The sequence below is a fragment of the Ceratina calcarata genome, unplaced genomic scaffold (assembly GCF_001652005.2).
Source record: "Ceratina calcarata isolate Rehan_Ccalc_2016 unplaced genomic scaffold, ASM165200v1 scaffold447, whole genome shotgun sequence".
Taxonomy (NCBI): Eukaryota; Metazoa; Arthropoda; class Insecta; order Hymenoptera; family Apidae; genus Ceratina; species Ceratina calcarata.
In genome coordinates, this window is record NW_017168597.1 from 144,746 (window position 1) to 159,472 (window position 14,727).

Here is a 14,727-nt window from a genome sequence, read left to right on the forward strand (position 1 = left end):
TTTAATTATAAATGTATAATTCTTATAAATGTATCAATAGAAAAATTAGTTTATTACATTTAGTTATTACGTTTAAGAATAATTTTATATCTCTATTTTATATGTCTGAAACATTCTACGTTTGAAGAAAATATTAAACCTTGTTCTTATTTCTTCTGCTCTGATCTGGTTTTCATACCGAGTATAAATTTTTTTTTTTTCTCTGATGCATGATCGGTTGTCAACACTTGGCGAACGTTCATTATCGCTGGTCAAAGGTTTGATGAAGAGGGAAAAGAGAGGAGCGTTATTTAATTAAAGTTATACGAAAGGGGACTTTAGTACCGTCTTTGGCTTATCCGACAATTTCATGCTCCTTTTACCAAACCTCCTGGATCAATCCTTTGCCAAGGTAATTGCAAAGGATCTACGGCGTTAATGAGTTATGCAGGGGGAACACCTTTCACGAATACAACAGGGGAGATTCTTACAAAGAAAGAAGTACGCAATAAGGTAGAACAATGGTCGGGAAAGGATTCCTGGATGAAGCTAATTAAAAGTCCTTTTACAAACACGAGACCGGAGGATATAAGAGCTGAATCACTCAACTCCTTCGTACATCAGCATTTCTAATCATTTCTGTATTATACGTATACGTTGAACGAACGTTGCTTAACGCAGAATGATTGTACGAACATAAGCTCCGGGAGATAAGCTCGCCCGTTAACTTTTCAATGAGTATGCACTCGCATGCAGCTATGAATTACCAGTAGACGATCGGGTTTACACGTAGCAATTTCCGGGGCGAGCGGCAATCTGGCCGAGACGGAGGTGGGGCAGATCGACAACGATAATCCCCGGCAGAAAGGAACACGAGGAAAATGGGATTCGTTTTTCCAGCTGCATTATTCAGAGACATACATACCTGTTGCTTTGCGAGGCACATGCATAATCGGCCTACGACGCATATATTTCACGGAAACAAATTACTTCGTACTACGTCGTGCAACCTATCTCCGGTCTACTGTCGCCGGGCACTCTCGTTAAGCTGCTTTGCGATACCCTCGAAAATTATTCCCTGATAATCGTAAACTTACGGGCGAACACTTAATCTAGGTGGCCGGGGCGATCATCCCCCCTTGTAATCTCCCGACGCGTCTGATTATTATTTCGCGAAGATTAACTCGTTCCTATAATTAACACTAGAAAGACTGAAACTTAGTATATACCTATATTGCCCAAAGCAGTCAAAATGACTGCATTGTATTTGTACATTTGCCCAAAGTCAGTCAAAATGACTTTCTTGGGCAATCTAGTGTTAAGAACGTCGTGCTTAGAATTCTCCTTCGTTTATAAGAGTTTTTCTTGTTCTCATATTCTTACAAATCTGTCCCATCCTTCGTTTGCTGGTAATTAACGTTGCTCTCGTCACATGATACGAGGTTAAACGAACGGATCAAAGGACGAGTAGAAGAAGTGGGCAACGATAAAGGGATTTACGATTCACTTATCTACCGGAAGACGGAACGAAATTGCGAGGAGGAGCAGACGAGGCCAAGCGTGGGAGGGCAATACTAAGTAAATCGGATGTCGCGAGATCGTTTCGAGTTTCATGGCGACTCGCCAACGAAATCGAATCACCGGATTCGATCATACGTTCGAGGACCAAGCTACGGCCTCTGATAATAGCCACTTACTACGACCTTTCGCGTGGACCACGTAACCCACCCTCTTTCTTCCCTGGCTCGATAAATTAATGATTAAAGAGTCTCTCGGATCCATTATCCTCGTTCCTGATTAAGAAAAACTCACGAAGAATGTGAAACGAAATATTACATACTCGATCCGTTGAGTTGGCAAATAATTATTATTGTCGCACTTTTTTTTTAAGTTAAACACGTGCAATGATGGTCGAATGCAATTATTGAAACGTTTGGAAAGAAACAATTTCGTACGAACGGTAATGGCACTTTAATCGAGTCCAGAGTAAATACCGAAGTAAAAGTATTTGCGAAATGCGAATGTAATGTAAAGCCGGGAATTCGCAAAGTCAACGTCGTTCCACCGATACGAGTAAACGTCGACTTATCCCAAGAATTATTATTTCATATTGCACGGACCACCGTGCGTAATAAATATTATATAAATAATTTCATTGACTGCAGTTAATTCTGTTTGTCGCCGCGGAAAGAAAGAGTAGAGTAAGTGGTAAATGAATTTCGAGTAAAATACGATCGCTGATGCAGCGAGTCAATAATTGGTGAAACGAAACGTTAACTGTTATTAAATTTATCAATCGCGTTGGCAAATTGTTTGTCCGGTTATAAACGGCGTCGACATGTTGATATTCTCCTCGAATTTCCGTCGATCTCGCGACCGAACGAATCCCGCCAGTTTTTTATTTCATCGAATTAATGAATAATTATTTGAAATTTTCCGGGGGTGGTGGAGGGTCGCGTTTAATTAAGCGCGTCTTCCGAACAGTCTTACAAGCGCGCGAAGCGGGAACGGGATCCGAAACAGCGTTTACCGTTGCGCTGTTTAATGCTGCAATTACCTGGTAACGCATTCCTAAACAAGAAAGCGGTCGTTGCAACGGAATTGCATTCTAAGCGCCTCCGGTGCCGTGAGTCGTAAGTCGCAAGAACAAACTGAATACGTGCGCTTGTACCCGAGTCGATCCTGCCGCGTCCTCGAATCCGAATTGCGTTCGTTATGCTAATCGGATCCTTTGCAGATTTTAACGACAGTTAAAAATCGTCAGCGTTCAAACGAAATAGCAGATAATTATTTTTTATAATAAATAATGTGTACTATTTTTATCGACGGAATAAAATCGAGTGAAGGATTCATTTGTAAAAGAAGAGAGAGAATTCCAAAGCGAATTCAGGTTCGACAATGCGGTAAGGGAATTCATTTGAGGGGATCGTTGCAAGGTGCACCTCGAGTGTTCGTAAACGGTACGCGCATTCACGGGGATGCCTGTAAAATGCTCGATAAGTAGCTGCTCGTAGCTCTTTTACGAAACAGAGTGAACGGCGAACGATAATAGCTGACTTTGCTGGGATTACTCTTTGTGAGAAGCACGTAATGGACAGCGAACAGTTAAGCCTGGTATCTAATTATGGTATCGATCACTAATCGTTCTTTCTATGATAATAACGATCACGATTAGAGAAGACATGAACGTTTCAATTGTTCCTTTGTATATAAAGAAAAAAACAAACATCAGAAATTTGTTATAAATAATGTTTAAGTGTATAAGTAATGCATTTTCTATCTGAAGTCGTTGATAAACCTGGATTAATCGCTGGTTATTATCAAGACACCTATCGATCGTTAAACAATTCTCGTCGCCGGATCAGGCGGCGCGACTTTACGTCGCTGCCAATTTCCTCCGCATTTTCTAGCCGTTCCGGCAACGAGGTTTCTCGTTGCACGAGCATTGTACGAGCGCACTGACCTGCACTCGCGCCGTACCGGCTCGGATTTAAATTTAAATGGAAAAGTCCGGACGCGACGCGGCGCGGCGGTATTCGTCTCGCTTTTTCAGCTTGCACCCGCCTCCCTCCCCGTATCTCTCGCCACCCCCTCCCGGCGACCCGCGAAACGCCTCCAATTTCGCGAAAAGCCGGAAATGCCATGCGGATCCCTCCCGGACTCCTGCGCGAACAATGCCCTGAAAGCATTGGGAAAACCAGTTCGAGCGTTTTCCCGCATTTCCTATCGTTCGCGATTTTCCTACCCGTTTTCCGCGGGACTAACCCTCCCCCATTACGCGACAGAGATAATCGGTTGATATGAAAATGATCTGGGCCCTCGATCAAAGTCATAAATCGTCGGGTCAGTTTCGCGTTCATGGTACCAAATAATAAAATAATAAAATAAAATAATGGTAATAGTCAACGCGTTTATGGTAACAAATTTGATACTGTTGCTAGTATTAAATGTTAACTGGAACGGGAGATTCTGGAATGGACGGCATGGAATACTTGCGAAGTCTCGGTCGACAGGGGGCTGTTCGCAGCTGGACGCGGGATTTAATAAACTGTCACTTGGTGAAATTGTTTGGACCCTGTGGGTTCCTTTGTACCTCCGGAATAGAGTGGAAACTTCATTCCTCTGGCCAGATTTCACATGGTCTTGCCCGCAGTTGGGAAGGTTTTTCGGTCGGTTTCAAAAGCTCTCGAATTGTTTGAAACAGTTTCATCCCTCTCCGGGCGAGGTTATTTCCAGGGAATGTAAAGTTACTCGGTTCAGTCGGCCGACCGTTACAGAGGCTTCGCTCACTTTTCCCGGAGAAGCTTTTCAGTTTTAAAGAGCTTCGGCTCGCCCACGCTAATGATTCGTCCATGTCGAAACGGTTCGTACCGTATGATTTCGTACAACAAACATCCCGGCCATCAAAAGCGAAGTTAACGAGCTTAAGGAGACGTTACTGAAAGAAATCAGAACGAAATCCGACTGACTGGACGCACGGAGTAATGATGTATCAAACAAGGAACTCTGTTCGAAAGGAACGTTCCTTGTTAACGTCGATTTATAACTTAGGACCTAACTAAGAGTAAACAATATGAAAGTCGATGCATTCGTCGGGGCTGTGACCCGGATTCTTCGCTAAGAGCAAGAGACTTGACGTTTGCTCGAGGAAGAAACCTTTCAGAGATACAAGAGCCTCCCAAGGGTGAGTTAAAATCGCTTTGATCGCGTAGTAAAACAGCTGGGATCCGACGTGGAAATCACCCGGAGGACAGTTTCGTGGGTTCTATTGGCCGATAAAACGGCCATGTTCGCTGTCCTAACAATGTTAAGAACTAAGGGAAAGCTGGTATTACCCGCGACATGATGAAATAATAGCAAATAAACTCCGAGATTCCACCGTTTCGAGTATATACAACCGCCGCAGATGTTCTCGTATAATATTTATCCGATACGCTCGTTCCTTTTCGGTAGTCAGCCAATTTGTTCATTCAACGATTTGTCAAATCGACCTCGGCCGTCTATCTATTTATGGACTTATGTCATTAGCCACTTTTTGTACTCGTTGACGGCTCATTAAGTCGTCCATCAGCTAATTAGCGTATTTGCTCAGCTAATTATCGGAATTAACAATATATTCATCGTCTCGTTTCTGGTTGTACTTGATGCTCGTGAAAAGTGGTCGAAAATCGTTTAACTGCGAAATTAGCAATCAAAATTGTAACACAGTCGTTCCTCTGAATTATAATATTATTATTATTATTATTATTATTATTATTATTATTGTTATTATTATTATTATTGCGGTCGATCACCTCTCTGCAAGATCGAATACGTATTTTGTATGATTTCACACACAAGAACGTGAATCTGAAGAATGTCAAGCCGAACCTAATGGACCTTTGAACTTTACGTAGCGTCATTCTTCGCATTCAATCGTTCGTTCATTCATTTACTTAATTAATGCTTGTCCGTTTGGTTTCTCAATCGGCGCGAACGCATTCAACGCCGGATTCATTGTTCATTACTGCTTTGTCATTGTTAGCGACGCGGGCGAGCGCTGAGTGGAAAGTGAAAATCGCGTTTCGCGGACTCGACGTTGGAACTTTTTGAATCCCCGCATTGACTGCCGATAACGAAGTTGGAGCGCGCGCGCGCGCGCGGGGGTGAGAGACGGGGACCCGAGGGAGGACGGGGGGTCGAATTGCAAACATCAGGAACACTGACGTGTAATTAACGATCGATAATGCGAATAGAAAATGAGGAGGCGGGAGGCTCATGTTATGATTACGCACGGCAGGCGCACCTGCAGATTAAAATATGATGAATTAATCTAAATTAGAGGACACGGCAATTAACGTTGGAATCCTGGGATTCAGTTCGTGCCTTCCAAAACCCATTGAAACACCGTACGTTTAGAGACAAACCCGGTGGCCGAAATTCAAAACGCGCGCGCGCGTATTACCCGCACTTCATTACTCTTCCTATCATAAATTACCTCCATCGATATTTTCTATCAACGATTGATAGATCGTCGGATTTTACTTATAACTCGTGATTGCATTCGTCGTGTTACGCGATACGAGGTTTGTTAATCTGAAAGTTCTATTACTGTTGAACCCCCCAGTGTTACACTGCGCGTAATGAGATTCGAAGCTTGTTATGAAAATTCAAATAGACTTTGCTTTGCTAGTTTAATTGCTTCACGGTTTAAAAACAACAGAATAGATTTATAACAGACACGATTAATTATTTTATAATTACACGTCTAACAATTGCCAGGAAATTCAAATGACATGTGCTATTATACTGGTAAACCGAAATGGCTCTGTTCTAGAGAAAAGGTGTTGCGTTCAGGTAACAACGCGTTGTTAACGTGTCAAGTAGCTCGGAATCGCGCGATACATTCGGCGACGATTGTAGCTGTTCTTACAGTTGCTGAACTTACGACACACTCGCGAAGACAACGCGGTAAGCTCCTTTCGTTCGTACTGCGTGGTATTAACCGAACACATGCCTCGAACAACAGTGAACTCGAGTAACTTTCCTAGCTGCTATCGTTTAAGCGCTAGTACAGTTATCGCGCCAGAATTTTATACCACTGCGTTTATGCACAGTGGATTTAAAGGGATTAAATTACGTCTTGAACTCTGGAGATAAGTCAATTCTTTGAAAATGTAATTATTTTTATTGTAAAGAAGAATTATTTATATAATCTGTGCAAATTTTGGATACTGTCTGACCATGGACCGACTTATACTACTGAATGACCGCTGTAATTTATTTTGTATTATCGTGATTAATTTTTCTATGCAATATTTAACAATTGGCTCGTAAGAAAGCCAGTTTTTCGTTATTTAATGTTGTGGAACGAGACGAGAATTCTCTTAATTCTTGGCAGTCGTACAATTAGCCATGTGTGATGTATACTTTCTACAGAGAATTTAAAGAAAAGGGCCTTTGGACATTGGAGACGACAAAAGACCCGGCGAGTTTAACCGATTCGCTCCTTTGTCGCCGGTTCATCTTTCAGAATTATTCCGTGCCGGAACGCGAAACTTTTTGGTTGATTTAAAAAGGTCCGGTATTCCGTTCTACCCTGTTACCTCCCCGCGGAGCCGGGAATAATAGGTACGGAAACTCGTGACAAGAAAACTCCTTGCTCGCTGCGCGCGTATAAAAAATAGAATTCTCGCTCGGCATTTTCATCATCTGACAAAGCCGTCGGACAATCGACGGTAAATCTCATCCACTTCGGCGATGATATGAGAAACATTCTTCCAAGTACCGTCGGTTTCAATTTCGTTTCGTTGAACATTACTTATTTCTTGCTTCATATTTTTATTCAGTTCTCGCATTTTATTTTTTCAACATTATATTTCGTCTGATAATTCCGATTAAAAATGTATTACAAAAATAATTTAAATATTCTGAAATAATTGTCAAATGATTACTATAAATTTTCCACCTCGAATCAATTCTTTGAAAATGTAATTATTTTTATTGTAAAGAAGAATTATTTATATAATCTGTGCAAATTTTGGATACTGTCTGACCATGGACCGACTTATACTACTGAATGACCGCTGTAATTTATTTTGTATTATCGTGATTAATTTTTCTATGCAATATTTAACAATTGGCTCGTAAGAAAGCCAGTTTTTCGTTATTTAATGTTGTGGAACGAGACGAGAATTCTCTTAATTCTTGGCAGTCGTACAATTAGCCATGTGTGATGTATACTTTCTACAGAGAATTTAAAGAAAAGGGCCTTTGGACATTGGAGACGACAAAAGACCCGGCGAGTTTAACCGATTCGCTCCTTTGTCGCCGGTTCATCTTTCAGAATTATTCCGTGCCGGAACGCGAAACTTTTTGGTTGATTTAAAAAGGTCCGGTATTCCGTTCTACCCTGTTACCTCCCCGCGGAGCCGGGAATAATAGGTACGGAAACTCGTGACAAGAAAACTCCTTGCTCGCTGCGCGCGTATAAAAAATAGAATTCTCGCTCGGCATTTTCATCATCTGACAAAGCCGTCGGACAATCGACGGTAAATCTCATCCACTTCGGCGATGATATGAGAAACATTCTTCCAAGTACCGTCGGTTTCAATTTCGTTTCGTTGAACATTACTTATTTCTTGCTTCATATTTTTATTCAGTTCTCGCATTTTATTTTTTCAACATTATATTTCGTCTGATAATTCCGATTAAAAATGTATTACAAAAATAATTTAAATATTCTGAAATAATTGTCAAATGATTACTATAAATTTTCCACCTCGACGAAAAATGCTCTAGATGGTGTCTTTACAACTCGACGTTCCCTGCTTCAACTTGTATCTCGTTTTAATGAGATTCTCAAGTGGCCGCGTCTTTTCTTTCGAATTAGGTAAATTATCGCAGCGACGTTCGTGGAATAAAGAGAATCTTTGGCGGAAGACACTTGTGTCTGAATGTAAAAATCTTCAGCGGGACGAGAAGGAGCCGGCGAAGTGAAAAGTCTGCAACCCGTTTAAAAGGGCGGTAGACCCGCTCGCTCGTCTCGCTCCAGCTCGTTATTTTATTAAGCTCATTTCCGCCGGTCTTTACTGTCCACTCTTATTTACTTAAGCCGCCGCTGCCTCTCGCCTCGCTCCTCTTCCCCGGTTCGATCCATTCGCAGGGAAAAGCAGTCCTCCTTTTTCGGAGGACCAGCTATCGCCGGATCTCTTGGGTTTAATCAGGCTCCTTTTATAAATGCAGCGGGACTTCGTTAAACTAATCCGCGGATCCGAATGTATCGCCCGGTTTGATCTTGTTCCCTCAGAATGATCTCGTTTATTCCACGCCTCCGTGAACAGATCTTATCCGACTCTGCATGCATTTAAATTGTCAAAACATCAGCCATGTCTCTGATATCGTTGTTTCGATGCAGAATCGTTTTCTAAATTACGATTCCGTATCACCGGAGGATCATCATGCGTTCGGCAAATTAATTATGATGCGCTGTTGTCTGGGGAAATTGAATTTCTGGCAGGAACTCGGTTGCCATCAAACTTGCCCCGAGTTCACTCAAGAAATAGTTGGATTCAAAATAGCCGGATGTCAAGGCGAGTCCAAAGCGAGTATCAGTCACTGTTCCATCCGGTTCGAAACGGCGTTGTTTCGCCAACTGGTCTCAGTCATTGTCCATTAACCGAGAAACCGACTCCTCTCTCCCATTAATTTCGTCAGGCACTGCAAACAGAATTTCGGGGATTACAATCGACGATCTTTACTTTATATTTCGTTACGACGAACCAAGACGTGTAAATTATGCCCGGAGGATTAATAATTCGTACGTACGTATTTGGGATGCAGGGAACAGTTCTCGGCCGTTGCTCGCGACGGTAATCTCGCATTGGCAAGTTTATCGATCGTAAACCGTTCTACAAAAGAAAGTTTCGCGCGTGAAACTTTTCCTGAAGGGCCAGAAGAAAGAGCAACTTTTTCCGAGCGAGTTAACAGCGTGAAGTGGGTAATTTCCTCCCCGGCTGCTTATTTACTTTGTCGCGGCCAGGGGAGCGTATCTTCCGAGAGGTTGAACCGAGACCAAAGTTCGCCGCGTACAGCCCCGAAAATGCGAGACCGATCGCCACCGTTTCGGAAACTGCGGCCGCGAACTTCGTTACACGGCAAACTATTTCCCGGTATTGTTTTCGGTGTACAGGTTTCGCAAAATTTCACCCCCTCCCCGAAATGTATGAATAATTTCGAATTTCGTGTTTTCGTTCCGGTCTAAATATTTCATAGAATTTTCAACGATTTAAATTGTACAGTAGATAAAATGGGAAGCGTACGCGCTCGCTCTTTAGAAAATTAACACTTGGGGGTGAGAGAAACGTTAAGGTCGTACGCTGGTAATTCGCAGCGAAAGGGACCGGAGCCCGAAGAAATTGAATTACCGTCACCTGGCGTGTCCATCGTGATCGATGCTGCGGGGAAATCGAGTAGATCCCTTCTGGGGCCGTTAAACGACGCATTATTACCTCATGGATTCCTCGATCGAGCGACTAATTACTGATCTCGTCGGTAAAGCTCTTATTTCTGTCTCTTACGGGCATTAAAACTGTGAAATGGGTCAGAGGGCCGCGTTCTCCTTTGCGTTTGAATTTTACTTTACGGCTTAAATCGACCGGAGTTCAGCGATGATATTGAATGGCGATTAACGGGTCCGTCCGTTCCTGTTTCTGCTTTCAGAAGATGGGCTCGGTCCATGGCGAGGAGCTGCCTTTCGTGTTCGGCGCGCCATTGGTCGACGGTTTCGGCCACTTCCCAAGAAACTACACCAGGCCTGAAGTGGCACTCTCCGAGAGCATCGTGCAGTACTTCGCCAACTTCGTGAGAACTGGGTGAGTACAGATCCCGATCGATTCGGGAAGCATCAGCCCCCTTTTTACCCTTTGCGAACTTCGAAATAGCTAGCAGAATTTAATAACGTTCATTTAAATATTAAACAATTTTCTTAGCAATCGAATGTCTCCATCATAATTCTTATAAGATGAAACGTTTCAAAAAAAAAATCTTCATATCGACGTCTTCGAACCACTATTAAAATTTTTTTTTTACAGTGTTAGTGCATTTGAAACAAATACTTTTGCAGAACATAGAAATCATGAATTTTCGTCGAATTGATAAAAACTGGAAGAGTGCAGATTTCGATCGATTCTCGAAGTACCAACCCCATTCTTTCTCTTCATGGACATCGAATCAGGAGAATTTATGAACGTTCATTTAAATACTAAACAATTTTCTTGGGAATCGAATTATGAGACATTTGAAATAAAGGTTTCTAAAAAAAAATCCTCATGACGACGTCTTCGAACCTTGAAACAAATCCAATACTTTTGCAGTCAGAATATAGAAAGCTTGAATTTTCGTGGAATTGATAAGAGCCGACGCGGTAGGTGAATTTGGCGCAGTTTCTTAGTCTGAGATAAACCGTATCGAAGCGATCGTTTCTTCGGTCTATTCACCGGCGCGGGCGAATGGGTGGTGGGATTCCACGAAGAGTTCAATTTTCATCCGAGAACGACGCTCGATGGAAAACCAATCCTTTCCCCTTTTGAATCAACAGCGACGTGGCGCCACTTGCACGGAATCAATTTGCGAACCGCGAGGCGAGCAGAAACAAAAAAAAAAAAAAAAAAAATGGGAAAAAAAGAGGGAGAGACGCGGATCGCGTCACCGAAAGGTCTAATTTTCCATATTCATGAACGGCGTGGACGCAAAAAGGAGCGAGGCACGCACGCCAGACAGAGAGAGGACAGACGGAACCGTGGATTAAAGCGAAAATATTTTTCGAATCCGATCGGAGCGGCGGCGTTTCATACCCGCGCTCGAATTTCAGATCGCGGACCGACGGTATTCAAATTCACGGATTAACAAGGAACAGCCAGAGTAGTGCCTGCGCTCTTTTATAATTTAGATGCAGCCTCTTTCGCCCGTGGAATTAAATACGCGATACCCTTTGACGGGTCGCGAGCGTGTCGCGCGATATCGACTGAAAGGACTCTCCACTCTTGCCCATTAGGGATACTAATCAATTTTTGTTTCCCGCGAAGGATCAACACGTGAACGTTAAATTTCCGAATCAGTTGGAGAATGATAACGCACACTCGAAAGTTCTTCAAGTTACATTTAATTGGAGGAGGATCTCGACGTGAATTGCCGGTCGAATTGATAACAGCTTTTCATTCCGCGGCCATATGCTCGCGGTTAATTTATATTTCACTGGCGATATGAATTAACACGAGCCCGAGGTGAAAAAAAACCGCTCGGAATCCGTCAAATATTCAAAGGCTGATAAAGTATTCATAAATGTAAACGCGAATTCACTCGGTTATCAATCGTCAGTTTATATCGTCCGATTTTTTTTTTCCCCCGTTACCTCCGCGGTTCTAATTGTTTACTTTTTCTTCTGACACGCGATCGATTTCATTTCGATCGATTTTATCATCCAAGTCGTCGTTCGAAATATTCCATCGTCCGCTCGGCTGACGGAACGGAACAGAGCCGATGTCCTTCTGCGACACCGTTAATTAAACCTTTTTGCTCGCCGGTCCCTTACGCAAACGAAGCTTTTAAAAAATGAACGCTAATTTTTTATGTCGCTGACCGACTTCTAGTGTCCGTGTGTTTTAAGGCTGCGATAAAACATTAAACCGGAAGCCAACCCCGAGCGCTTCCGCTTAATGAGTCCGCGTTAATATTCTCTCTTTTGTACTTCACAGTCTTCGTCGGGAACTGTGTCAATTTCTAGGTAATTTATTCTTCTCGAGCTCGATTCCCCGTTACAATTTCTTCAACAAGATCTGTTCATCCCTTTCTCAAAGTTTGAACAATCGTCCCGTACATTCTTTATCCCTCACATTAATTAATCACTGAATTCTAATCGATCCTAGTGTCGAAATCTTGTTTTATGTTACGTTTATCGTGGCCGACGGAATTGTTTGTAAAAATGAAACCGCTCGGTCTGGGAATGGTCACGAAATTCTAGACAGCTCGCAATTGTCCGCGGGAAACTGTCCGAAAGTGCGGCCGGTATCGCCGGTAAGTATCGAGCGACAATTAATCGTGTAGCTGGCGCACGTTTCCTGCGGCAAGAAGACGTACAATAACAACAAGTAATTTCGGTTACGAGTTTAGATACGGCCACGTACACCGGGATATTACGTGATACCGCGGGCACGATGTTCCACCGTTCACTACGTGACGCGACGGCCTCCGCCATTTCCCGCGAATAATTTCTACCATTCTCATCAGCCATCTAATATTTTCTTCAATTAATTAGTACACTTATAAAGGGATTTAATCTGCGGAAAAAATTACAATATCAAAAATACGTGCATATTTATTTACATGATAAAATGTCTGGAAAATGTTTTTCATTAATTACATGATTTTTAATTGATTATTAGACTGAGAATTTATAAGAAATTATTTGGAAATTATAGTATATTTTTAATATACTTAATTTTAGTACAAATGCATAAAATCTGCAGTCTAATAACGAAATCTGCAGTGAGCTGCTATTATGTTAAAATAAAAATCAAACTTGTGAGATATTTTTTGATATTCCTATAAAACAGGTGAAAACGTCGTCCAGTTTTACGTATGAGAAAGAATACGGCCTGAGTACATCTCGAATATTTTCCAAGCCAACAACGTTATGTACGTTTAAACGATCATAAGACGGTCATAAAAAATTGCTGTTCATCCATTTGCCTGATTCGCGGTACGCGAGCGAACGACTGAGCAGAAATAAAAGACAGTTTTACTAGCACGTGAAATCTCCCCGTCCGAAAGGAACAAGACTTCTCTTAACGCGAATGATAACAGGAAAAAAATACACCTCCTAATTCCGTTAATGCAACAGAAGGTTTCGGATCACAGTTCTTTTTATAAATAAAATTTATAACCGATAAGAAACATTTTCTTAAAATTATTTACGACTGCCGATGCGGGAGAGAAATTCATTTAATACTCTGCCAATTTATTTTTAAAACTTTTTTTACTTCATCCTACTTATTTCTCGTGCTATCTTTGCCGTTTCAAAAACTTTTCGTGTTTATCTTTATCTGGTGCCTCGCTGGAAATATCTTTCGTCTCCTTCCTCGCTCAGTTATTTCACTGTTTCCGTTCCGTTCCTTTTCTCTCCAGTACCTTGGGTCCTGGCCGCCCGCTGCCACGCATGAATATGCAAAAGCGAGCCCGAAACGAACCGATGATATTTCAGTGTAGCTCTCGCCTCGGGCAACGTAAATTCCACTTTGTCCATGCACCCACGAACCGGCGCACCAGCCTCTTCATCCGTGGTACAATAAGTACACCAGTAGTCCAAGTATAATGCCAGCTACGAACACCTCTTTCTGATCTACGATCGAACTTTTAACGATCGACAGAGCAGCAAAGGACTTAAGAAGGTCTTTGTGGCAGCGAGCCGGACTCGCGGATTTCCTACGTGCAGCTATTTCTCATACCCCTGCTCGACTACTTTATGGGAATCGGTTTTAAAGGAAATTTAAGAAAAATGAAAAGACCAAATAAATCCAGACAAACTTCCGATATATGTGCACGTCTATTACAGAGGCTCTGCGTCATCTCAAAGTCGAGGCATTGTACGTGCAGGTAGCCAGAAATCAAAAATGCATTATTCCGGAGAATCGGGTACTTATTCTAATGTACCAATTTCTATTCGAAAATCCGAACTAGCTTTCCTTGTATCAGGAGTATTCTTTCGCGTGATAAGATCGCAGATTATACGGTTCTATCTGGGAAGCTTCCTTTCAATCTGAAATACGACAACGCTGTTGTCCATTGGAAGAGATGAACATCGTGTATTAAAAGATACGTGCGTAGAGTCTAGGACCGGCACAATTCAGTTTTTGATCGTTCTGCACATCTCAATGCTTTACCGTGTAAACTGAACCCTGTGGAGGGAGTTCGCTGCGACCCCCACGACCTTCCAACCTACGCGAAATGGTCCTAGATTATCGGGAACACGAATATAGTTCTATTGGTTGCAAGCGTTAATACTAATGGATGAATTTAAATCGTTTGGCTTTTAACTTTCTGAAGTATTAACCCTTAACTTAATTGTGAATATTAATCGGCAACTCCAACTTATTCTCATCCTACTTCGACTTGCAAACTTTCAAGTGACAAATTTTAAATGATATTTATATTAATTTATATTAATTACAATTTGGTATAATAAAAATAAAATAATAATATTTATATTAATTA

General features: G+C 42.0%; 1 protein-coding gene and 1 long non-coding RNA gene across 2 annotated transcripts in view; one reads left to right on the forward strand and one right to left on the reverse strand.

Annotated features, from left to right (window-relative positions):
* The window catches only part of LOC108627182 (neuroligin-4, X-linked-like), a 139,088-nt gene extending 128,041 nt beyond the window's left edge, over positions 1-11,047 (forward strand). Inside the window, exon 8 of the mRNA XM_018028282.2 lies at positions 10,180-11,047. Within this exon, the coding sequence (XP_017883771.1) occupies positions 10,180-10,335 (156 nt within the window). The 3' untranslated portion in view covers positions 10,336-11,047. The remainder of the gene's footprint in view (positions 1-10,179) is intronic.
* LOC113464620 (uncharacterized) lies at positions 8,132-10,130 on the reverse strand. Its single transcript, XR_003389470.1, has 3 exons — positions 9,885-10,130; positions 9,286-9,368; positions 8,132-9,177 (listed from the first exon to the last, which is right to left on the reverse strand). It is a non-coding gene; the product is annotated as an uncharacterized LOC113464620 (long non-coding RNA).
* Positions 11,048-14,727: the final 3,680 nt, after the last annotated feature.